This window comes from Heterocephalus glaber, unplaced genomic scaffold (assembly GCF_053883595.1).
Source record: "Heterocephalus glaber isolate CG9 unplaced genomic scaffold, H.glaber_assembly_v1.0 deba00001724, whole genome shotgun sequence".
Classification (NCBI taxonomy): domain Eukaryota; kingdom Metazoa; phylum Chordata; class Mammalia; order Rodentia; family Bathyergidae; genus Heterocephalus; species Heterocephalus glaber.
Window position 1 is genome coordinate 4118682 of NW_028258435.1, and position 26029 is coordinate 4144710.

Genomic DNA, 26029 nt, shown 5'->3' on the forward strand with positions numbered 1-26029 from the left:
GCGCTTGTGCGGCAGGCGGCGAAACCAGAGCTTAATCCCCGGTCCCCAGGATTATTTTTGAGTCAGTAAAATAATATGCTCAATAACCCACCAGAAAAACAACTCAAAAATTTACCAAAAATTAAAATTCACAGGCTAGATTTTCAGGGAAGTTTTTTTCATCCATCTCATCTATTACAGTATTCTCTAGCTTCGTATCCAGCACAAGCCAGTGAAGCAGCATGGGATTCTCACCTGGCACCAGCATGTACAAATACACATGAAACGGTGTTAATAAATATATTTAAAGTGGTGATCTGAATCTCAAATTCAAAGGGAATTCTCCTTGGAGGTGTAAGCCTTTGGCTCCATTTCCGGTTTCTTTTTTTCTTCGTGTGGAGGAGCATCTGGAGACTCTGGGGATTGGTTTGTGCCGGCAACTTTGAAACATGTGGCCAGATACAGTTAATCTAGCGTGTGACCACGGGGGACCCCAGACCGCAGAGGATACAGGTAAGCCAACTCCCCTAACGGGGTGGGGGACACGACGCCCACACGCGGACCCCATTTCCGGTCACAGTCCGGCCGAGCTCACGGTGAGCTTGGTGGAGACCTTTGGGTGTGATGCTGGCCGGGAGGCGTTGCGGTGCAATGTGGGGTGATCAGGATGGAAAGAGAGGACCACAGAGGCCCGAAGGAGGGTAAATCACCCCACAGATTTGCCCCGCTGCTGCACAACAGCGCCGCCTGCCGGGGCTAGGGAGGAAGCGTGCGGCCCGCAGGCCTGAGAGTTCACTGCCGGAGCAGAGCCGGTGCCTTCCACCTGTGCACAAGAACAGCTGAGCCCAGAGGTGCTGGGTAAACAGGGCTACTTTATTTTATTTTTGGTACCGGGATCCCACTCGGGTCCTTGCGCTTGTGAGGCAGGCGGCGGAACCACCGGGCTGAATCCCCGGCCCGACAGGGCTACTTGAATTGCTTTCAGTATCTCCACAGTGTGATGCTCGCACACACCCGTGTTCGGCGTGAATCTGCAATTTGCGACAGGCGATGCCAAGTCCTGCGTGTCCACAAAGCCATCTGTCCCCGCGCGTGGCCCACCAGTGCCCGCCAAGTCCAGCCAAGGCGAGGATTCTGGATTTTCTTTCACAGAAAGAGTAACATTCCCTTCGACTGTTCTGTTTGGTTTGTTCTTTTGCCTCCTAAGACTCTAACAACGCAATTTAAATAGGAAAGCTTTTCAGCCAATGAAGTAAAACACACTCTTTTAAAAAATACCTCAAAAACGAAAGTGAAATCTTTTACCAAAATAGTTCATCTTTTCACATTGTCTTCTCCACCAGGCAGCTTACTAAACAAATGAAGGAACCATCTGCCACCGGCCCAAAGGTCACTCCGGTGATCACTTTCTCCCCCTGCCCTTGATTTGAGTGGGAAAGAAAAGCTAAGAAAAATAACTTATTTGTAAATTCCACAAGGTGCACAGTGTGTGACGGGCAGAGGAGGCCCCTCGGCTGGCCCGGCATGCTCATCTTTTACTGTATTTGTGACATTTGTCACCGAAAGCCCGTGGCTGGAAGGCTTTCAGCAGTAACCCAGTGGGAGTAAAGCGATAAATAACACCGCGAAGAACAGGGCTCAACTTCCTGAAACTGCTGTCTTAAAACCACCCCGTCTCTTTCGAGACTTCCCAATAAAGACCAAGGTTGTGATGTCTGGGCCTCAAGCTCCGCTCCAGACCCCACCCTCAACCCCCAGCCCCTCTGGAGGGCGCTGAGCTGACTTCAAAACGCTGCCTGTTTGCTTGCCGTAGTTTTGGTTTAAGGCGATGCAAAGTTACTGCGAGCGCGAGGGAGTGAGCTCTACACGAGATGCCGCACCCCGGGTGAATTAAGGCAGAAGACTCCAGCCCTGAGCTGCAGAGAGGGCACAGCGTCTTTACCACAGGAGGGAAAGGCTGCAACACCTAAGCGCTAGCAAGCGACTGCAGGGATGGAGCCCTTGGCCCCCACCCACTAGGGCCACAGGAGACTCTGCCGAGCAGGGAAACGTGCTGCCCTGCCCTACAGGCCCTTCGGGGGGCACTGGCACCCCAGGGACGGCCCCGGGACCCCTACTGCACATCTAGAGCCAGTTGCTGGAGCAGGCTGGCGTGCGGCCTGATCACGGTGACACCCAAGCACAGCACTGCACGGCCGACTGCGGATGCACTGCAGGGTCCGGCACTGCATTTAAAGCTGTCAGCCCACGCAGCGTGGGCGGGAAGCGCAGGAAGCCTGGCTCCGTTCTTTCTCGCTAAGCCAGGGCGGCACCGCAGGCACAGTGGGCTCCCGGCGGCCAGTGGGACCCCGGCTCCCTGCAGCACTGTCGCAGGAGGCCGCCCGATTCCTTCACGAGGAGGCTGAATGGACGCCCTGGTTTTCAAAGGGGGGCGGCGGCTCCCTCCAGAAGGTGAAGTTGCTGAACGTGTCCGAGCACGGGAAGTCGGAAGAATGGCTCCGCTTCAGCATCGGGAAGACGTGGTCCACCACCTCGCAGAGCCGCCCGTACCTGCAAGGGAAGGCACAGGTGGCTCCCTGTCACCGCGTGGGGCCAGAAACCTCCAGCTCAGGCATCTCCATCTTCTCTGACCCCGGGGAGATCTCGCCTGAGTGTCTGCGGTCTGCACTGCAGCTCCACCCCAGCCCTCCCGGCCCCGCCCGCCAGCCCCGGCTCCGCTGCAGGTTGGGCTCGCTGAAGATCCAAAAGGGCTTTTGAAACCTGGGCTCGGAATTAGCTGATCGGGCAGAAATTCATTCATTAAATAAGAGGTCCTCGTGGGAAACGGCGCCCTTGCACAAGACCGGACAGCCTCGCAGTGCGGAGCTGAGCCAGAAAGAAAGCAGACTGCGCACTCTTACAGCCCCTCTGGCTCCGAGGCCTGAGGCTCAAGGCTCGGGGAGGGGCCCGGATCCCTACTTGGCTGCAACTGCGGTCACACAGGCTCCCTGCAGCCTGCAGAGCACGCCTGTCATCCCAGCACTGGGGAGGCTGAGGCAGGAGGATCCCAAGTTCAAGTCCAGCCTGGGCAACTTAGCAAGAACTTGTCTCAAAATAAAAAACCAATAAAGGAATGAATGCAAGGAGATGTACTTCAGTGAGAAGCCCCTGGGTTCAATCCCCAGGGCTGCAAAACCAAACCAAACCAAACTCAGAAATCCAGTTTAGCCCACTGACTGGGACAAACCAAACTCTGACCAAAAATACACAAGGAATTCTTACTAATCACACAGGAGGGAGAAGTGTTCAATACGTAAAGAAATACAGAGCTCCTCATATTCCAACCTGCCTACATTTCTAACTCACATTCTAGGCCTCCAAGCCTAACTTCGCAAAGCAAACCTAAATTGCTAGTCTTCAGATTTATTCAATTCCTTTCTACTGCAAAGTCGAATTTAGTTTAAAGTTTTGTTTGTTTGGTTTTTGTTTTGTTTGTCTTTTTCAGACAAGGTCTCACTATGTACAGGCTGACCATGAACTCACTCTGTAGCCCAGGTTGGCCTCAAACTCACAGGGTTCCACCTGCCTCAGCCTCCCAGAGCTGGGATTGCAGGTGTGCACCACTGTCTGGCTAGAATCTGTATTTTCACAGGGATTAAATATGAAACGTAGGCAGCGATGGCTGAGCGGGGTCCTCTCCACTGGGAAGCCCTGGGGACACTCACGAGGAGATGTTGGTCTTGGCGTGCTCCTGCACCAGCTCTCCCTTGGGGTTGACCGTGAAGATCCTGTTCAGAGAGACCCCCACTTGCTTGTAGGAGTACACGTCCTGGGGGTGGCAAAGCCCAGAAGCGACAGTGAGAAAGCCCAGTTCGTGGGCCACGCACGCCTGCTGTCTGTGGCTTGGTGGGGGAACATCGGGTTCTCCCCGGGCAGGGCAGCCACAGACTCCACCTTCCACACCAGCCTGAGTCCCTCTGGCACCCACCTCCAGGGGACCCAAGTCAAGGAGGCTCCTGCCACGGCCCCTGCCACCCTAGCGCTCACTGAAGTCTTCTCCGACCCATTTCCCACTTCCGGGACATCGATCACAGATTCTTTTTTTTTCCAGTACCAGGGATCAAACTCAGGACCTTGTGCTTGCCAGGCAGGCGCGGTGCCACTGAGCCACATCCCTGCCTCAGTCACAGATTTTGAAGGCAGGAGCGCTGCAGAATGAGTTCAGCCCGACCCACCCTCCGCATAATGGCCTTGCTGGTCACTTGGGCCACACCCAGCACGTGTGCCGAGTCCACGCGTGAGTCCACGCTGGCCAAGCAGAAACGAGGCGTGCGGCTCTCCACCCCACCAGGGCACGCCCCGCGGGACGGACCTAGTGAGTTTAGGGCTCAAGCTTGACTCATTCAGCCAGCAGAGTGGGGCCCGAGGCTGCTCCCACACTTCTGGGTCAGACCTACAGCCACACTTCTGCGAAGGCCGCGCACAGGGCAGCTCAGTCCCTTTGCTTTAAATGTGGCCTTCTTCTTTTGCGGTACTAGGGGTTGAACTCAGGGCCTTTGCACTGAGCTATATCCCTTGCCCTTTATTTTTAGTGCAAGACCAGGCCCCACAAGTGGCCCAGGCTGGGCTTGAGCTCGCCGTCCTCCTGCTGCAGCCCCCAGAGTGCGGGGAGGACTGGGGTGGGCCACTGCGCCCAGCTGCTGATGTGGCCTCTGGCCAGGCTGGCCTCACAGGGCAGGGGCGGCAGTGCTGGGCCAGGCCTGCAGGCTGGCCTGTCAGAGGGGGTTTCCTGAGCCCTTCCGGGCGAGTACTCACAGCCGGGCGGTTCCCAAAAGCAGCATAAAAGGGTTCCGTGTTTGGGAAAAACAGGTTCTTGATGTCGGTCAAACACTGGACTTTAAACTTTTCCGGCTTCTTCTCAATCACTTCTCTGTTAAAACCAACAGACAAATCGCAGATCAGGGCCAGAACCTCACCCACATTGAACCAGTCGACTTGCCCCAGGGTCAGGGACCTTGGGGGCCAATCTGTACTTCCAAGCCCTCACAAGGAAATGCAGAACTCCACACACAAGGGACACAGAGTCCCGGGGCGGGGAGTGCAGGCAGTCATCCCAGCACTCTGGAGGCTGAGGCAGGAGAATGGCAAGTTGCCCAGCCGGGGTGACCTAGCGACCCCCTGAGACACTGTCTCCGAATGAAAACTGAAGGCAGGGGATGCAGCTTGGTACAAGGGCCCTAGAGTCCCCTCCAGGCTGCCACCCTGCAGCTTCCCGGGAGAAGAGGAGAGCAGAGGGCGGGCGGAGGACGGCACCTGTGCAGCGCAGAGAAGAGACTGCTGGGGCTGAGGAGCAGCGGGCCCTGGGGCAGCACCGTGCCTCGCTCGTTCACCCAATGCAGGTAGCCGCGCGTCATGTCAGCCATGCCGATGGCACGGGCGGAGCAGTAGAGAAACTTGTACCCGTTCCTGGAAGACACAAACCCCGCTGTGAACGGCAGCAGACACAGAACTCTGGTATCTTTCTTTTTGAGATGGGGTCTCGCTGTGTACTCCAGGCTGCCCTTGAACTCACTATGGAGCCCAGGCTGGCCTCCAACTTGCAGCAATTCTCCTGCCTCAGGCCCCCGAGTGCTGAGCCGACAGTTGTGTGCCACTACGCCCAGCACAAAGATGACTGGGGGGTGGCAGGGATGGACCCAGAGCCCCGGCACGGACCCCACCCCAGCCCTTTATTTATTTATTTATTTATTTATTTATTTATTTATTTATTTATTTATTTGGAGCAGGGTCTGTCCAGTCCTTGAGGTCTCCCTGCCGTCACCCCGTGTGGGTGGCAGGCAGGGTACCCTGGAGCACAAGTCTGGCCCAGCCCCGTACTCACTGGCTCACTTTGTGGTAGAGCTTGGCGATGCCCTGGTGGGTCCAGTCCTTCCCGAGTGTGGGCAAAATGTGGCCAAGGGTGTCTGATCTGAATGAAGATGGGAAACAAAACTTGCAGAGGCACTGGGAGGCGCAAAACCAAAGCCCATTCAGAGTCCAAGCGCCATTCGTGCCGTATAACAAACACAGAGGAGCCAGGCATGGCAATGCACACCTGTCACCCAGTACCCTGGGAGGCTGGCAGGAGAACTCCAAGTTTGAGCCCAGCCTGGGCAACTCAGTGACTGAGCAAAGACTCTGTCTACCTGGTGATGGTCCCATCGATGTCGGAAATGATGACCTTGTCGTCCCAGTCCCACAGGTAGATGGTGCCCTCACAGCGGCAGGTGCCCTGGTACTGCGTGGTCACACTAAAGACCACGTCGTTGGGGCCGTTCTTCAACTTTAAACTTTTCTGAAAAACACCAAGGGCTGCTGGAGGGGAAGGCACAGAGGCAGGGAGGCTTGGCTTCTCTGCCGTGAAGAAATTTAAGCTTTAAAAACCACCCTGCTCAGGCCAGTACCGTGCTGCACGCCTGTCATCCCAGCACTCTGGGAGGCTGAGGCAGGAGGATCACAAATTCAAGTCCTGCCTGAGGAACTTAGCAACTTAGCGAGACCCTGCTTCGGATGTAGCCAGTGCAATGGCCTGGGTTCAACATCCAGTCCCCCGTAAAACAAAACCTCCCCCAGGACGCTCGGTTTCCCATTTCTTGTTCCAGTAAAATAAATCACAAATGGAGAATAGGACATGACACTCCACGGCACACGGGGCTTGACATGGGGACACAGATTTAAGCCCAGTGTGAAAATACATCTCCTTAAATAACCATGCTTCGGTTGGGCTGGGTTTTTTGAGTCACAGTCTCACTACGCAGCCCAGGCTGGCCTCGAACTCGTGACAATCCTGCCTCAGCCTCCTGAGTACCGGGACGGCAGGCATGCGCCACCACCTCAGAGCCACAAGATCACAGTCTAGACTGAGGAAGAACACGAGTTCAGAATGCAGGCAAGCTCGGGGCAGCCCCATCTCTTTGCTGGGAAGCCCAGGTGCGCACCTCCAGCTGCTCCAACCCCCAGGGTCCCCGGGATGCCTGGGGTCCCCAGGGTCACAGGCAGAGCTGTGTCACAGGGACTGGAGGCTGCAGGGCCCACACAGGGCTGGCGTGGGTGTCGGGGCCGTTTGTCCCCTGACATTAACTCCTTGAAGACTAAGCCTGCACCCCACTCACTCTTGGGGTAAACGGCAACGATTTTGGGAAAAGGTGGCGCTATCTGCTCACAACTGGGCATGGTGTGAAATAGGATGCAGGGAGAGAAGGGGCTAATTAGAAGTGGGGACACACGAACACACACACGCACGCACACACACACACGCACACACACGCACACATGCATGTGCAACACCACAATCAACAAAGCCCCTGCTGGCTGAGATTCCCTCAATGCCTTCACAGCTGTTTAAATTTACACGAATTTTAAAGCTGTGAGTTAACAGATTTCCCCTCTCGCCTTTGCTCTCTTGTGGTGCTGCACACCTACAGCCCAAGCACTCACGAGGCTGAGGCAGGAGGATCGCTGTGAGTTCAAGGCCAGCCTGAGCTACACAGCCAGACCCTGTCTTAAAAACCAAACAGAAAAAGAGGGGTGTGCAGCTGCCAGAGGTCGCAGGTGCTATGGGGCCCGAGCTGCTATGCTGGGCGGCAGAGGTGGGTTGGAGAGTGAGGGGATCCCCACCGGCCTCCCCACGCCCCCCAGGACCTGCACAATAAGCTCGGGACTCACCAGCTGCTCCGACGTGAGCCGCAGGGTCTTCTTGTAGCTGACGCTGGACAGCAGAGGGAGGTGGCTGGCAGGGGCCAGCTTGGCAGCTGCGTGCTCCTCATCACTGGAGGACGACTCGTGCTTCACTCTGGAACACACAGGACACCAGGTGGCCAGGGAGGACAGGCGTGGGGCCACCTGCCCTGTGTCAACAACTCGGCCAGGGCACCGAGTTTATCCGGGAACTCTCAGGCACCCTGGTTCATGCATCGCCCGGTTAGCCAAGCGCAGCTGCCGCTTCTCCTCGCTGCTGCTCACTAGCTGTCATCGCTCTCTTTACTTTTTAATTTTTTTTGCTGTGCTGGAGACTGAACCCAGGGCCTTCACACTGAGCTGCATCCCCAGCCCTTTTTTATTTTGAGACAGGGTCTCACAATGTAAGTTGCCCAGGCTGGGCCTGAACTTGCGATCCTCCTTCCTCAGCCTCCCAGAGTGCTGGGATGACAGGCATGCACCACCACACCCACCCTGTTTTCCTTAAGACAAAGGAGAACACACTGCACACTGCCCACCAAAAATTTCAATCTGCGGGCAGGTGACATCCCGGAAAGAAAGGGGACCAGGATATCTGAGTCCAGGAGAGGCCTCCTGACCAGAGGGCCCCTGGCTGGGCCTCAAATCCCTTCGGGAAAATGACACAGTTCACCCAGGGCCCCTCGGTTCCCAGCCTGCAGATCCTACGCACTATGCTGGCTCTTCGGAACCAACAGCAGAGAGGTCTCCAATGGGGACAGCTTGATCTTGGGGCAAAGATTTGCTCATCAAGCAGGAGGAGGAGGCTACTGGCTCCTCACGGACCCAGAAAATGTTTCTGTCCCCGGCGGACAGTTCGGAGTGGAAGGGGACCTGTGTGCAAGCCAGGGCTCTGGGTAACAGCAGACCAACCCGCCTCTCTCCTGGAGAGAATCGCATGATTTCCACCTGCTGCTGTAAACAACTGGAAAAAAGCCCACGGAGTCCACACGGCATGCCTCATTTGAGAAAAACAGAAAGCACAGGCACAAAACTTAAAAACTAAAGCAGCTATGTACAGCTGCTGGTAGCACTTTCAAAATGTCCCCTGGCAGCAGCTCACTGAATGTGGCTTTTGCTTACCAGCCTCTGCAAGCAGCAACAAACTAAAATAAAAGGTTCCCTTGTGATCCCAGCACTCAGGAGGCTGAGGCAAGACCATCGCTGAGAGTTCGAGGCCTGCCTGGGCTGCACAGTGAGTTCAAGGCCAGCCTGAACTATACAGCAAGGCCCAGTCTCAAAAAAAAAAAAAGCATTGGATCACCTCCAGGTTCTCTTCCCACCCCATCTCAAAACAACCAAACCTTAGGGCCTGGGATTTAGCTCAGTGGTTCTGCCGCCTGCCTTGCAAGCGCAAGGACCTGAGTTTGATCCCCGGTACCAAAAAAAACAAAACAAAACAAAACAAAAAAACAACCAAAGCAAAACAAAAACCAAAGGGCTCCTATCACTTGGAAATCTTCATTCTGACGAGTGGCTGTGAACAGCATCTAATTTAGCGCTGTCACACGCATGCTTTTCCAATGGTGCTCTAATTATTCTCCTGGTGCTGAGCTGCTGGCTCCATCACGGGGGCTCGGGCACCACTGTCAGTCACGTCTGCCGTTAGGAGAACATCCGACACCCTCTCTTTTTGCCTTTTGTTTTCAAAGCACCTACATGGTGCTAATGAGGAAAACTAAAAGCTGACGGTGCCGATGCAAAGGAAAGGATTTCTGATTTCTCGGGAGAAGTTTTGATGAACACTTTTCAAACCTCAGCTCCGCGGCACCAGTGTCAATCCTGCCTTTGTCACAGCTGCAGTGTGACCGACGCGGAGTGATGAGTGGTTCCACCATTTCTAGATGACGGGAAAAGTCGCACTGTCAACAGCAACTGCGACTGGATCGGAAAGAAAACTCCATCACAGTCGGAGTGGACCGAGAGCAGCAGGGGCCGGGGGAGAAGTGCCACGGCCTCGCCCACCAACGGAAGGCTCCTTTCCAGAGCGTTCCAAGGAAAGCCACCTTCAAAGACCAAGAACTGCGGTCCCGGGCTGCACGCTGCTCCTCCACACAGGGAACCCTAAAGAAAGCCTCCTGCCACCCCCGACGTGGGGCCCCACTTCCCACCGGGAATTCCAGAAAAAAGAGAGCAACGGCCACGGTCACAGCCCCCAGACATCCAGCCGGTGTACCCTGTAATCTGACCAAGACGGCAAAGCCTCACGGGTCCAGAGAGAGCTCACCACACTGAGGTCACCTCTACTCCACGGCGGAACTGATCACAATACAGGTCATGCCCTCAAGTCATCTGTTAGTATTTTTCCTCTTTTTTTAATGTTTTGCAGCAGTGGGGACGGAACCCAGGGCCTCTGCACGGAGCTCCACCCCCAGCCCTTTTATCTCTTATTTTGAGATAGCGTCTCGCTAAGGCACTAAGAAGCCCAGGCTGGGCGCAAGCTTGGGATCCTCTCGCCTCAGCCTCCCAGGGTGCTGAAATGACGGGCTTGCCCGGTGCAATCCTGGGTTTCTGTAGGCGAGGGGTGCTGTAAATTGAGGGAATACCCACAAAACATTCTGAGCAGCTCACCCAATGTCACAGTCCACCTCTGGGGAGTCTCTTCCTGCGGAGCCGAGTCACCCCAAAACCCAAATCATCGGTCTCGATCGCTAGCATCACAAACTGTCTGCTGTGCCAGGTTAACGTCTGTATCGATACTCAGACAAGCCCCGGTTAGTGCTGAAACCGCACAGAAAGGTGAGCTCCTCCAGGAGGGATCTGTCCGCGTCCGCGTCCGCATCAGCGTCGTCGTCATCGTCGTCGTCATCATCGTCATCACATCCACTCCCGCACCGGCGTCTGCCAACGGGGCCTCACAGGCCAGTACCACATGAAAGGCTCTAGTTATCTGCCATGGTTCATATCCAGACGCCCCCAAAGCTGCATACACTCATGGGCGAGGCTTCTGGAAGCTGATTGGACCATGGGGGCTTAAAGCTGACCGGCTTTTAGGAGGCGGGGTCTGGTGGAAGGGCGGTCCCAGGGGCGTGGCCTGGAAGGGTTTCTCTCCCTTCCCAGCGCCTCCCTTCCCTCGCTGCTTCCTGTCCCCCGTGCTGTAAGCAGCTCTCCTCCTCCAGGCCCCTCTGCCATACCACCCTGCCCTGGCACCAGCTGACCAGGGACTGAACCTCTGCAAACTGTGGGCCACAATGAACACTTCCTCTTCTAATCTCCAGGTGTTGTGCATTTTGTCCCAGCAATAAGAAAAGTGACTAAGACATTACAGCACCTCATTTCACTCCCATTTCCCCAGCAGGTGGGATGGATGGGAAAAGCAATCTAAACAAATCGTGCCAGGTCACTAAGCGAATCACAGACCCCAGGGCCGTCTAGTGAAGGCTGTCAGCATCAGGCTGAGCTGGATGAGACCTGGAGGTGGGAAGGGGCAGAAACACCCCGAGAGGATCCCCCTCCTGTACCTGGTGGCCATGCCGAGCTGAGGCGGCTGTTCCCCGGTATTGTGACCTTTTCCGGCCACGCACTGCTCCGGCTTACTCTCCTGCAGAAGGGGAAAAGAAAGAGAGGGAAGTATAAGGAGGCAAGATTGCACAAAGGCTCCTGCCTAGGCTGGGAGTGGTGGCATACCCCTATAATCCCAGCACCTTGTAGGCCGAGGCAGGAGGGTGGTGGTGAGTTTGAGGCCAGCCTGAAAGGCACAGTGAGACCCTGTCTCAAAAAATCCCTAGTTCCCAGGGCAGGACCCTCATGGGGGACCCTTACCCCACAGCACACACCCCAGGGCTGGCTCAGGAGGTTCTGGGTCCATTTATCTGGGCATGTGCTCACCACATGATCACCCTGGGAAATGTTTTTGACAGAAATGCGATTGTTTCCATGTGCATTCGTGACACCACACCAAACTCCGTCATCTCCGTGACACAGCAGCAAGTGCATGAGAAGGGCTGCTTTCTCGTGATTGCGGATAGAAATGCTTGAAGACATTATCATGCCAGGCTTTGCTGGGGAATGCAGGGAGGCATTTTTCTCTTTTGCAATGCTACTTATTTTAATAGGAAATGCTCTTTTGGATGTACCCCAGAGGGCCCCGGGTTTTGGATTTTTGAGTCAGGATCTAATGACTTCCACTGTAGCACTTTAATAAAGAAAACGATAGCCAGGGATTTAGCTCAGTGGTTCTGCTGCCTGCCTCACAAGCACAACGTTCTGAGTCCAATCCCTGGTACCAAAAAAACCAAAAATAACAAAAAGCAAAACAAACAAACAAAAAAGAAAACAATAAATCAGACACACATGTTTAAATACCACATTGTTTCTCTGATGTGAGAAACCGGAAGGGTAAATAAGGACCAAAGTATATAATAGAGATTGGGAAACAGTAAGAAAATGTTCAGACAGGAAGGGAACAGGGGAGGGGGAAGGAGGAAAGGAAGGAGGCAAAGAGAGACTAGAAGGGAAAAATGGAAAAAGCTTTTGTGAATAAGGAGGGGAAGAGGGTCTGAGGGAGGCGAGGGGATTGGGGGAAAAAAGAATAAAGATGCATTAGGTACAGGTCCAAGTTCCTTATGATGAATGTGACCGTTATGTATACCGAAAATGTACCAATAGTTAAACAAACCAACCAGCCCAGGTGGTGCGCACCTGGCATCTCAGCTTTCCGGGAGGCTCAGGCAGCAAGGACACAAGTTGGAGCCCAGCTTGGGCAACTTAGCAAGAACTTGTCTCAAAATTAAAAACGCAAAATACAAAATATTGGGCTGGGGATGCAGCTCAGTGCAAAGTCCGAGGCTCAGTCCCAGCAGTACAAAAAAAAGAAAGAGTCTGATATGCTCAAAGCTCCCAGGTGAGATGTCTCTTTAGTCGGCTGTTTGGTAAATGGACAGCAGGTTGTCTGGTTTGGGTATAAAAGCGGAGCCATCGTGTGGACATGAATGGGTTGCCAGGCAACAGCAAGGCTCAAGGCAGAATCAAAGGTCCCAAGGGGAGAAGCCGCCACAGCTAGGGGAGGAGGGTCAAGCTACCATGGCCTGGAAGGCAAGAGGAAAGCAGACAGGGTGGAGGCCGAGACAGCCAAGGACCTGCCAGGGCTGTGCAGACGGGGCTTCCTAGGAAAAGACGGGTGAGAATTACTCCACACACTAACTGTGAAGGCCTGTGGCGCGGTCTTCACAGGCACCAGGAAGGTATCTATTTAAAAAAAATATATTAAATGATCCTGTTGAAACCTTTTCCTTCTACAGATGAAGAAATTTTACAGGAAGGCATGGCTGGACCCCAGGCCCACAGGAACTGGGAACAGGGCTGGGGGAGAAGCCGCCTCTGCTCCTCCAACCTATGCATCACCTACCTCCTGGGCGGCTCCCACAGTCCGGCTACAGCTCGGCTGGTGCTTATTTCTTCACAACACCAAGCCAAGCTCTGCTAGATACAAACACTGCTCTGTTTTCCATGGTTACCTCTTTGATCGTGGTGTTTCTTCCCCGCCACGAAAACCACCATCTTCCTCCCTTCTTAGGCATCTTATCCCTCATGATAGACTCCACCGTGGCCTGTTTCAAATGGATGGGAACATAAATCATGGAACCAAAAGGAGATTAACTCGGCACATTCAAAGCAAAAGAAACACACAGGCAAACTAAAGAAAGATGAACAAAAGAAGAAGAAATCAGAGAAAACACAACATACTATTTGTGGATTGAAAATTTTAGAGAAACAAAATCTAATGGCATCCAAAATTACAATAAGGTAACTTAAGCATGAAGACTTAAGAAGATGTTAAAAGAATAAACAAACAACAAACAAAATACAACATGACAACAACGAGAAAAAAAGCATTAAAAAATCATTAGCGATTAGTAAAACCAGGAGTTTTCTAATTAAAGTGACTAACTGATTAAGATACTGTTATCCTCAATATGAAGATTATAAAATAAAGCATGAAATCATTAATATGGTACAGGATAAAATGGTTCCAAACCAAACCTAAGATCACAGGGTGTGTTTAGTAAATGTAAATTCCTAAAATTTGACAAACTGAATTTTAACAGATGCATCTGATTTAAAATCTCAAGTATTAAAAAGAAAATTCACATTGATAGCATGAAGGAATTAAGGTTTGGTAGCATCGATTATATACAATTTAATACTTGTCTGAGCACTTATAAAGAACGATATCTACCCTAAGGCTACTACCAGGGCAAGGCAAATGTCACCTCATCCCCCTGACTCAGTTTGCCGAACTTCAAGTAGCTGGAACCTCAGCTAGTAATGAAAGAAGGATTTAGTTCTTTCAATCTAATAGAAAGTAGCTAAGCAGCAGATAAATAATTCATACATTTAGGGCCAGGGATTTAGCTCAGTGGCACCGCACCTGCCTAGCAAGCACAAGGTCCTGAGTTTGATCCCCGGTACCAGGGGAAAAAAAAAAATCACATATTTAGTCTAAAGTATGCTTGTTATCATCACTTACAAGATACGTAATAGGCATAATAGAAGACCTGGGTATTCCAAAATGTATTTCAGGCACATACCACTTTATGCAGGAAAATGTGGATAACCTTGTCCTCCCTAAGTTCACCCATAAATATAACAAACCCCCAGTTTTTTTAAAAAAAGAAAGAAGCCACAGGATTACATTTTCAGACCTGGCCTCAAATTCTGAAGTTTATTTTGAAAAACAAACAAAAATAGTCAAGAAAACTCAGAAGTAATGTAAGCACACCCAAGCCATACAGGCTACTAAGATATATTTAAAAGCTAGTGTCATTTAAAAATGCACTGTTAGTCCATGAGTAAACATCACTAGAAGGTAAAACCTAAAATTTAGATTGAGAAATAAATCCAAAATTCAGATTTAAAAATAAATCACAGAAAACCTGAATCAATGACAGAAGTGTAATTGCCAGTGGGTGGAGGACGGGGCATTTCAGAGAACGTCAGATCCTCCCAGCTGCCTGCCTGCCTTCCTCCAACCTCCTTCTAGGCAATGAATCCCAAACTGTGCTCAGGACCCGGGCACAGTATGACGCAGGGCAGCGGGTGAACCCCAATTCATCTACACCACCCCAGTCCATCCGGCACTACACTAACGAGCAGCTTCCAGGAGATGGAGCTTAAGCCTAGAGAACACAAGACCTCTGCCCCAGCTTCCGGCTCTGCAGGCTGCACAAGGAAACCACGCCCTCAGCAGTCATCCTATCGTCACCGCCACCAGAAATTAGAGATGGAATCAATCGCGCCCAAGCTTAATTATGTGAGACAACAAACCCGAGTTATTTAAACTGCTTTTAGCCACTGTGTTTTCTGCAACCCAAACTATGCTGATCCAATAGCCAGCTGGGAAACATTGGTTTGGTTCTTAAAGTCTCCCTGCATAGCCTCAAAATGAAATACGTATGGCTCAAGGATGTAAAATGGAAGCAAGGACGGGACCCTTTTTTCACCAGTTTTGGAAATGGGGAAGCAAGATCATTCTGAGTGTGACACAAAACCCAGCATTCAAAAACTAAGATCGACAAATTCTACATTTAAAGAAATTTCTGTATTAGAGAAACAGCCTAAATAAACCGATTCGAAAAACTGCAGGCTTGGTGAACACTCAAAAAACAGTAGCGTTTTTATACACAAATAATAGACTTACTGAGAGAGAAATTAGAGAAACAATTCCTTTTACAATAGCATCCAAAAATATGAAATATCTAGGAGTCAATCTAACAAAGGAAGCACAAGACCTCTACACTGAAAACTACAGCACTTTGAAAAAGGAGATTGAGGAGGGTATAAGAAAATGGAAAGACATCCCTTGTTCCTGGGTAGGAAGACCCAATATAGTGAAAATGGCCATACTGCCAAAACTATTACATAGGTTTAATGTGATCCTGACTGAAATTCCAACAATATATTTCACAGAACTAGAGAAAACAATCCAAAAATTCATTTGGAACCAGAACAGACCTAGAATAGCAAAAGCAACTCTAGGCAACAGAGACATGGCAGGGGGTATCACAATCCCCAAGTTGAAACTATACTACAAAGCTACTGTGATAAAAACAGCATGGTACTGGCAAAGAAACAGACCTGAGGATCAGTGGAATAGATTAGAAGATCCAGAAACAACTACAGATATGCTCAGCCACCTCTTCTTTGACAAAGGAGCCAACCATCCTCATTGGAGGAAAGATAGCCTATTTAATAAATGGTGTTGGAAAAACTGGATTTCAACCTGCCAAAGATTAAAACTTGACCCATGCCTATCACCATGCACTAAATTAAGATCGAAGTGGATTAAAGATTTAAATATTAGGACAGAAACACTAAATTTGCTGGAAGATAAGTTAGGTAGAACTCTTGAAGACATTAGTACAGGAAAAGACTTTATGAACAAAACCTCAGTGGCACGGGAACTTGCACAAAGAATCAACAACTGGGATTTCATCTTATTAAAAAGCTTCTGCACTGCAAGAGAAACTACCAACAGAGCTAACAGACAACCTACAATGTGGGAAAAAATTTTCAGCAACTGTACCTTAGACAAAGGACTATGATCTAGAATATATAAAGAACCGAAAAAAATTCAAAGACCCAATTCAAAAATGGGCATCCCAAATGAACAGACGTTTTGCAGACAAAGAAGTAAAAGCACTAAATAAATATATGAAAAAAATGTTCAACATCACTGGTCATTCGAGAGGTTCAGATGAAAACAACACTGAGATTCCACCTCACCCCAGAAAGAATGGCTGCTATCAAGAAATCAACCAATAACAAATGCTGGCGGGGATGTGGGGAGAAAGGAACCCTTCTCCATTGTTGGTGGGAGTGCAGACTGGTCCAACCACTGTGGAAATCAGTATGGAGATACCTCAGAGAACTAGGCTTAGAGGTCCCATTCGACCCAGCTATCCCCCTGCTGGTTATCTTCACAAAAGATTTAAAAGAATCATACCACAGTGATGTATGTGCACCTATGTTTATAGCGACACAGTTTGTGATAGCAAAAGCTTGGAAACAGCCCAAGTGTCCATCAACTGGAGACTGGATAAAGATGTGGGTTTTTTTATAACATGGAGTACTACTCAGCCATAAAGAATGAGAAACTAGAGACATTTATAGCTAAATGGATGCATATTGAGGCCACACTCTTAAATGAAATAAATAGGACACACATGCCTAAATACCAAGTAGTTTCTCCAGTGTAAGAAACTGAAAGTGTAAACAAGGATACACACGGATGAAATGGCCTAAGAACATATTTCTCAGATTGTGTTTCCATTCCGTGTCATCTGACTGTATCGAAATTTAAATTAGGGAGAAGCTTGGCTTATGTGGAGTCTGCTAAGTAACTGGAGTTTTTTTATCCAGACCACTATTTGTTCAGTGTTGGTTTTGGGGATCTTTCTGAAACAAATCACATCCTCTGGTGTCTTGCTGGTGCTTGAGATGTTTTATTAAGTTATATGGAAAAATGTTGAAGTGCTTGTCAGTTTTGTTTTGGTTGAGTTCTACTGTATTTGAATATTATCATAGGTTTTTTCCCCTTGCATTGTTCTTCTTTGAATGGTTTTAATTTTTTGTATGTGTGTGTTTGATAATAAAGTTATTTAAAATTTAAAAACCGCAGGCTAAACTTGTTTGGCGGGCATATCACAAGGATCAATCACACCAGCTTTTGAAGCGCATGTGACTCTTTCTGTAAACGAAATGCTTCAACTCCACTGCATTTCTCTTTTTCTTTATTAACTTTTAAGATCTGAAAAATGCAACATAAAAATATATCCCAGACCATGCATACTCTGAGGAACCTGGCAAGGACAAAACCAAAACTACTGTGTAGAACAATGTGCCTCGGTCCTGTCTGCAGATGCAAAGAGCCACCAACGCTGAGGTCACTCACAGCTGCCACTCGGCCCCTGGCTCGGCAGGCACTGGGAGTGGGGTCTCAGTCTCCAGGGCCATGAAGGGGAGACTGACTTAATGAGGCAGAGGCAGACTATTCGAGATGCAAGAGAGAAGCCAGGCGTGATGGTGCACACTTATCCCAGCAACATGGGAGGCTGAGGCAGAAGGATCACACACTGGAACCCAGCCCCAGCAACTTAGCTACTTAGAGACACCCAGACTCAAAATTAAAATGAAAAGACCTGGGGATGCAGCTCAGTGTGAAGGGCTCTGGGTTCAACCCCCAGTAGCACAAAAAGAAAGAGCAAAGAGAGATCGGAAGCTCCTGATGTATACTCATGACTTCCAAGAGCACACAACGAAATTAACTCTGTGGTCCCTAAAATAAAAGTTAAATTCCAACCACCCGAGGGACCCAACTGTCCTTTTCTTTCTCGAGTTAAAGCTCACCTTGGGCAGAGGTTTCTGGAAGGCTTGCATGGCCAGGAGCAGAGGGGCTGCGGTAGTCCAGTTATAATACCTGACAAAACAGAGGGGTGGCAGTCACTCGGGGACCAGGCTCAAGGTCACGCAGAGCTGAGGGTCCCGGCGAGGCCCTTGCAGAGCTGCTGTGCTGCTCCTGCTGGGCTCCCTGCAGCCTCTGCCCAGGAGGAGCTCCCTTCCCCCCCCCAAAGCCAGCAGCAGCACAGGCAGAGGATGGAGGGGGACAGGGGCTTTAGCTGCACTGTCCTGGCTGCCTTGATGTCCTGAATGGATCAAATCATCTCCCTTTCACGGTCACTGTGACTTTAGGGAAGAGCCGGAAGTCACACAGTGCCAGATCCGGTGACTAAGGTGGACGAGGGCACAGCATCGTGTGTTTATGAGCTGCCTGTCCGTGGGATGGCGCTCGGCAGCAGCAGTCACTGTATTTGTGACCACACCTGGTAAAGTCCCTCAGGAAAGAGGACTCCAGAGCGGCTGCAAGAAGTGGTGAGGACGGTGGGATGTGCACATTCAAAGCAAGGGGAAGATTTTGAGGGATTCATGGCAGTGTGCTTTTTGCTGTAACACATTTGTTAAAATTTAAACATCTACAATAAAACCCAAAAGGTATGATGGCAGTGCCAAAAGGGCAGGTACTCACTTATTCCCAATCTTCACCACAAGATTGGGGTCATCGATGAGCCCAGGGTTGTCCACAAATTGTTGATAGGACACAGCTTGCTCTAAAAATGCATCTGCAAAGCAGTTGGAAGGGGTAAAGGAAAATGGACAGGAAATTTGGTTTTAAAAGCAGGCTATGTGTCACTTTCTCATTCACAAGTATTTTCTGAGAGCTTACTCCATTGTGCAAGTGATCCGATAAACTATATCTGTAAGGGGGAGTTTGCTTTGCTCAGGGGTCAGCGTCATGGGGGGCTCACACATGACATCCCAGCACTCCGGAGGATCGCTGGGAGTTCGAGGCCAGCCTGAACTGCATAGTGAGAGCTTCTCTCAGAAAACAAAAAAGCTTGTAAAAGACCTCTGAGGTCAGCTAACCGCCAGCCACGAACGTGGGAGCGCAAGCTCCCCACGCCCGAGAAAGCTGTGAGGTCACAGCAGCCTGCGCGCCCGGCTTCCCACCGGCAGCCACTAGGGGGCGGGGCGGTGACCTTTGGTGACGTCCCGGTGGCCGCTGAGACCCCCGCACAGGGAGATGGCAATGGACGGCGGGTCCCGCAGGCCGTCCGTGGTGCTCTCCATGCCGCTGTCCGCACCCGAGCTGCCCACCGACTGCGGGGACGGGTTGGCCCAGCGGGGTCCCAGGTCACTGGTGTGCTTCGGGAGCCCCGAGGGGTCTCCACTGTGGAGGAAGAGAAGCTGTCTGAGGACTCCGCCCCTCCTCTCCGGTCCTGGGAGGCCCTCTAAACAAGAGGTGCTGGCACCTGCTGTCATCCAGCAGTCTAGGAGACTGAGGCAGGAGGATTCCAAGTCTGAGCCCAGCCTGGGCAACTTAGCAAGACCCTGGCTCAAAAATAAAAAATAGAGCCAGGCTTGGTGGTGCACCCCTGTAATCCCAGCGCTCAGGAAGGCTGAGGCAGGAGGATCACTGTGAGTTTGAGGCCAGCCTGGGCTACAAACCAAGACCCTGTCTCAAAAAATAAATGAGTAAATAAATAAATAAATAAACAAACAAACAGAAAGGGACTGGGCTGGAACTTGGGATCCTCCTGCCTCAGCCTCCCAAGTGCAAGGACCACAGGTGTTGGTCAGGGATTTAGCTCAGTGGTGCCACCACCTGCCTCAAAAGTGCAAGTTGGATCCCGGGTACCAAAAAAAAAAAGACATGGTAAAGAAACAAAAAGGATAACAGGCGTGCATACCACACCTCCCCCACTTCCTAATCAAACACCAGGGAAAACCAGACCCATGCGGACTAATGCTTGGGGTATAGAAAATGCTATGAAGGAAGGAAATTTTACTTTCTGGGAAAGTACAAGGCAGCCACTTCAGGGTCCATGTCTGTGAGTTCGTCCAGGTAGACCCCATCGGCGCCCAGATGTCTGCTCCGCTTATCTGAAAGGGTAAAGGGATCCAGTCACAGAGCTCTCCCAGCAGGAAGTGATGGTGCAGCCCAGCACTCAGGAGGCTGAGGCAGGAGGGTCACAAGTTCCAAGTTCGAGCCCAGCCTGGTAACTTAGCAACTTAGCGAGACCCTGTTTCTCAATGAAAATGGGCTGGGGATGTAGCTCAGTGCAAAGGCCCTGGGTTTGGTCCTCAGTGCTGCAAAAAAAAAAAACAAAAAAACAAAAAACCTGCACAGAGCAAGGTCCACAATTGAGCTTAACATCATCACTAGGGACAGGCAAACAGGTGTGCACTCAGATTCAGGACTTGCAGATGACCAACAAAAAAGTCTGTGCAACAATTTCAGAATCCAGCAAACCCTGGAGTCCGAAACACTTCTGGTCCCCAGCTCTTGGGATAAGGGACTCTCAACCTGGGTGCTCAGTATGACCATTAACCCTGGCTGTCGACTGGGTTAGAAACTCCTGGCAGATTAGGAAAGCTCCTTTCTGGGTGTGTCTGGGTGATGTGGAGTTGTGCCCTTAGGTACTATACTTAGTTCCTTCCACTTCCTCTCTGGCTTCCCCTTCTCTGCTCCCCCACGCCCTTCCGCCATGATGCTCCCGCCTGGAGCAGCCGACCATGGACTGCATCCCCTGAGACCATGAGGCGGATCCATCCTCTCCTCCCCTCAGCTGTGGGAGTCAGGTGTCTCTCATCCCAGCCCAGGAAAGCAGACGGACACACTCATCAGAGGAGCACTGATGAAACAATCCATGTCATGGCTCACTGCCAGCCTTGGCAGAGCTGGATCCGGGCTAGGACACAGGCACCGTGTAGGACAGCGCCCGGTCTGCCCAGCCTCCCACCTTTCCTCTGGGGAGAGTCGGTCTTGCTCGCCATCTGAGCCCCGCTGGCAGCGGGGGGCTTGGGCTCCTCGGTCACCAGCACAGGTGGAGCGGCTGCTCCCAGGCCCTCGAGGTCCTCCTCAGCCACCAGCTGCATCTCCGCCTGCGGCTGGCTCTGGTCCAGCACTGGTGACGGGTCACTGCAGGTATCCGAGGACTCGCTGTGGATGGCCTGGAAGTGGGTTTCGTCACAGATCTTCCTGCTGCTCAGGGGGCTGGGCTCCTTCATCTTGTGCGGAGAGGATGACTAGAGCAAAGAGAGGGAGAAAGAAAAAGACCAGAGGAAAGGTCAGGACACAGGCAAAAAGACAAACTGAGTCACCAGAGGAGAAAAACTAGTCACTTAGTAACGTTCTGTGGCAAAGGCTTTTTTCCATTTTTTTCTTTTCAGTACAGCCCTTTTTAATTTTTTGTTGGTTTGTTTGATTGGGTTTTTTTGAGACAGGGTCTCGCTAAGTTGCTAAGTTTCCCAAGCTGTGCTTAAACTTGCGCGCTCTTCCTGCCTCAGCCTCCCAAAGTGAGTCTGGTAAAACTAATCTCTGCTGCTAGGAGGCAAGGTCATGTTCACCCTGCGGGGAGGCGGTCCGTGGGAGCAGCGGCTACAAAGACGGGATCCCCACACTACCAGCTGGGTGGCGCCTTTCTATCTAGTTATCCTGTGTGTCTAAAATACATCAATCAGGGCCCAGGATTTAGCTCAGTGGTTTCACCGCCTGCTGCGCAAGTGCAAGGACTCGAGTTCAATCCCCGGTACCAAATAAATAAATAAATAAAATAAAATACATCAACCAGGCAAGGTGGCGCACACCTATAATCCCAGCACTCAGAGGCTGAGACAGGAGGATCTCCACAGGTTCAAGGCCAGCCTGAACTACATAGCGAGACCCCATCTCTAAAATATAATATAATATAATATAAACACATTGAGTCCTCTTGTGAGGCAAATGCACAGCTCCATGTCTCCCTCAAGCTCCTGGTTTTCAGGCCCCTGGCTGAGACCGACAGGAACCCCGTGGCACTGAAGCGGCACCCGAAGACCCCGGGGCACAGCAGGCCAGCCGGGCTCACCTTGGCGGCCTGCGGCAGCTCTCCCCACAGCCAGAGCATCTCCAGGTTGCTCTTGGGGACCGCGCGGTCGCTGGGCTTGCTCACCAGCTCCGAGTCGCTCTTCGGGGTGGCAGGCCGGGAGCCTGAGGGACTGAAGCAAACACAAACCATCACTCAGGAGAGAGGGAAACTCGGGCTCCTGGCCCAGGCCTGCGGTTCAAATGCGAAGCCCACAAAGGGCCTCATGGCGATCCCGCCTGTGGCCACCAGGGGTCGCCGCACCCGCGTCCAGGAGAAAGGCGCGGAACTCCAGGGAGAGGACCAGGAAAACAGTTGGCAGGAAGAAAGCCTGGGAGGAAATGCAAAGAGGAAGGAGGAGGCGTTTGTTCTAACATCACAGTCCCCGTCCTTCCGCACCTCACCCTGAGCTCAGCCCTCCTGAAGTCTCAAATCAGGTGTCAGGGCCTGGGATTTAGCTCCGCGGCGCCGCGCCTGCCTCGAAAGCACAAGGTCCCGAGTTCCATCCCGGTACCAAAAAACAAAAATCAAATCAGGCGTCACGGCTCGGGGACAGGTGCCAAAGGACCCTGGGCAGCCCTGGTTTTCTGTTAAAAACACTCGCAGGCCAGGAGCGGGGGTGCATCCCACCACTCAGGAGGCTGAGGCAGGAGGGTCCACAGCGAGTTCGAGGCCAGCCTGGGCTCCACAGTGAGACCAAAATAAACGAACAAATAAATGCTCGCAGGTCTGCACCGGCTTTGGAAACAGAGAAACTGTCACCGACTGACTCTGCCACCAGGAAACTTGCTAAGGTGCTGAGGTTCCTCGGTACCAACTGATGATGCGTTTCTCTGGAAGGCAAGCCCGGAGGAGGTGCAGCATCCTCTCACCGCCATGTCCCCTGTAATTCTACTCCAATTGCTTTTCTTTATATACAGTACTGGGGACTGAACCCAGTTCCTTTGCTCTGAACTACATCCCCACCCTTTTTTATTTTTATTTCTAAACAGGGTCTCCCTAAGGTGCTACATTTCTCAAACTGGACTCAAACTTGCAATCCTCCTGGCTCAGCCTCCTAGAGTGCTAGGATTACTGGTGCGCACCACCACACTTGGCTTATATTTCTACTTCTGAGACCTAAACAATGTCTCACTTCTGCCAGGCCAAAGTCACTGTCCGAAAGAATCAACATTATAGCTGGGCGTAGGGACACATGCCTGTGATCCCGGCACTCAGGAGGCTGAGGCAGGAGGATCACCATGAGTTCGAGGCCAGCCTGGGCTATGTAACGAGACCCTGCCTCAAAAAAATGAAATCAACTTCACATACAAGATTCGAACACCACGCTAAATAACATAGAGCTGGGAAGAAAATGCCCTTTCTTTCTTTCTTGTCTTTATTCTCTCACATCATTTCCTCTACAGGAAGACACCACAGCAGAGTTTTCCACAGAACAGTAAATGCAGACCACAATTTTTGTTTCCATCTTTCAGACTTTGTCCATTGTCTAAGCAACTGCTCTTTGATGGGTTTGGTCTGATTTATCACTGCCCAAGGTACATCACGTGCATCCATTGAAGAGGCTCACAGGCCCTAACTGGACATGGTGAGACATGCCTGTAATCCCAGCGTCCAGGAGGCTGAGGCAGGAGGACTGCCCAGAGTTCAAGCCCAGGCCAGCTTAGGCTACATAGTAAGTTGAAGGCTGGCCTGGACTCAGAAAGACCTGACGAAAGAGAGAGAGAGAGAGACAGAGAGAGAGAGGGGAAGGGGGGAAAGAAAGAAAGAGAGGGAGAGAAAGAGAGAGAGAGAAAGAGGGCTTTCCGAATTTCTGGCAGTCTCAGTTAAGCAAATTAATTATAACTCTGCATCGTCACTCTTTGTAACCTCATTTTCCTCATTTTAAAATGATCTTTCTTCCTCATATATAACATCTTAATGAGGGACATCCTGAAGTTTGGGGTTTTTTGTTTGGCTAGTTGGTTTTTTGGTTGGGGTTTGTTTGGCATTTTATTTTTGTTTTTGTTTTTGTTTGGGTTCAGCAGTGGGGATTGAACCCAAGGCTGCTCTATGACTGTGCAACAGTCCCAGCCCTTTTCAATTTTTTTTATTTGGAAAGAGTCTCATTAAATGTCAGACAGGACTCAAACTTGTAACCCTCCTGCCTCAGCCCTTCTCAGTGCTGAGTTTATGCTTGGGCCACTGCATCCAACTTGGTTTGGTTCTTTAATCAAAAAGAAAAATTTTCCCGGTACCAAAAAAAAGACAAAGAAAATTTTTCCAGGTAAAAACTAATCATAGCTTCATTTGGTAAGGTTGATAAAGTAAACCACGTGAGGCTACAAAGCAGGGAAGTCAAAGTGTGAGTTATATTGAGAAATATATAAGACAGCTGTACCGAATGAAATATACAAATCCCAGATCCATTTCATGCTAATTAATCTCCTATACTAGTCCTCTAAATTCTGTTGCAGGATTTCAGTGGGAAATGTCTAAATCTACCATTTAGACAGTCTAATGGGCTATTTAAATGTGTTTTGTTTTGTTTTGTTTTGTTTTGTTTTTGGTACCGGGGATCGAACTCCGGTCCTTGAGTTTGCAAGGTAGGCAGCGGAACCACTGAGCTAAATCCCTGGCCCCTGGCTATTTAAATGTTTATAAGAAGAAAAGTTAAATTATACTAAAGTGGCATCCTAAAAATATCTTGTAGGTTTATCTCCCCAACAATCCTAGACATAAAACAAAAGATTGTATTCTCAATCTATATTTTATTCCAGTTTCCAAAATACTCTGCAGAAGAAGGGAAATGAATGATGCCCTCAACCATAACTTCCAGAGACTTAATATTAAGACTTAAAAAAAAAAAGCTAATAATCTATAAATGCTTAAAGTGAAAGGAAAAATAATAAGCTCTAGAAGTAAATTGGTTAGTAAAACAGATTTGTTAGATGCCAATTTCCACTTGGTATCATCTACAGGTACAGTTTTCTCTGCTCCAGTCTCGCGGTTAACGGTGAGGTCGATCTAAAAGAGATTCCCGTTACTGAATGCGTCCGCAGGGCGGGGGCAGCTGGTCTACCTTTCCGAAGCATGAAGACAGGAAGACGGCGGCGGGCAGGAGCTAGAGAGGCCTCCCTCGGCGGCATCCTCAAGGTGAGGGTAGCTCCTGGTGCAGTCCACTGGGCTGCTGGGTACACGCAGGATTCACATTAAAACAGAAAAAGCATCACAGGTCAAATAAACGGCATCTCCTACCCACTCTCTGGCTGCTCAGTGACATTTGCAAGAAAATGAAAGCATTAGGCATCTGAAGGCTGAGTGCTCTGCTTTGAAATCGACCGGAAATGGACAAGAACTCTCCCAACCACAAACAGGAAACTGCTTGAGACCGATTTCACTTCCCATTTCCTCCACTGGCCCCCAGAAACTGTTTGTCTCAGGTCACTTTTCTGCAGAGCCAAACTCCTTAATCCAAAGGTTTGGTTATTTGTGCTGTCGATCCACTCGGAGTGGAAATGGGCTCCTCATCCCGGTGTAATTCCACCCCGGAAGTGGCGACTACAGAAAGCAAAATATTAAAGGCCAAGAAACGTACTCGGGCTGGGTTGAAAATACACCTCTGAATTCTTAAGACTAATACACAGATTTCTCATCCTACTGGTGGTTTCTACAAATTCTCAATTGTTTTATTCCTAAACTGCGGTTTTTCTCCTCCGGAGCTGTCTCCCCAGAGCCAGGGAAGGAACAGGGGTCTGCAAAGGGCTTGCACCTGCTCTGCCCGGCACCAGCTGCTGCTCTCTGGTACCCAGCGTGGTCAGTTCCGACTGAGCTGTGCTGTACGTGCAGAATACACGGCACATTTTTAAGACTTGGCGTGGAAACAAGAACGTGGAATATCTCCTTTTTCGTGGTCCTGGGGGCTGAACTGAGAG

The 26029-nt window shown here is 50.6% G+C and overlaps 1 protein-coding gene across 15 annotated transcripts in view; it reads right to left on the reverse strand.

Annotated features, from left to right (window-relative positions):
* Nucleotides 1-831: 831 nt before the first annotated feature.
* The window catches only part of Lpin1 (lipin 1), a 72810-nt gene continuing 47612 nt past the window's right edge, over nt 832-26029 (reverse strand). For 6 of the 15 annotated variants that reach the window (XM_021248359.2, XM_021248353.2, XM_021248358.2 and 3 more), the window contains 17 exons: nt 25177-25284; nt 22119-22248; nt 21012-21297; nt 20058-20151; nt 19248-19438; nt 18737-18830; nt 18061-18130; nt 13399-13476; nt 13170-13262; nt 11175-11254; nt 7663-7789; nt 6144-6292; nt 5840-5926; nt 5272-5424; nt 4774-4888; nt 3684-3787; nt 832-2529 (listed from right to left, as the gene is read on the reverse strand). In XM_021248359.2, the coding sequence (XP_021104018.2) occupies nt 2370-2529; nt 3684-3787; nt 4774-4888; nt 5272-5424; nt 5840-5926; nt 6144-6292; nt 7663-7789; nt 11175-11254; nt 13170-13262; nt 13399-13476; nt 18061-18130; nt 18737-18830; nt 19248-19438; nt 20058-20151; nt 21012-21297; nt 22119-22248; nt 25177-25284 (2119 nt within the window). In that variant the 3' untranslated portion in view covers nt 832-2369. The remainder of the gene's footprint in view (nt 2530-3683; nt 3788-4773; nt 4889-5271; nt 5425-5839; nt 5927-6143; nt 6293-7662; nt 7790-11174; nt 11255-13169; nt 13263-13398; nt 13477-18060; nt 18131-18736; nt 18831-19247; nt 19439-20057; nt 20152-21011; nt 21298-22118; nt 22249-25176; nt 25285-26029) is intronic. The other 9 variants (XM_087199685.1, XM_087199688.1, XM_087199693.1 and 6 more) reach the window with 3 other exon arrangements.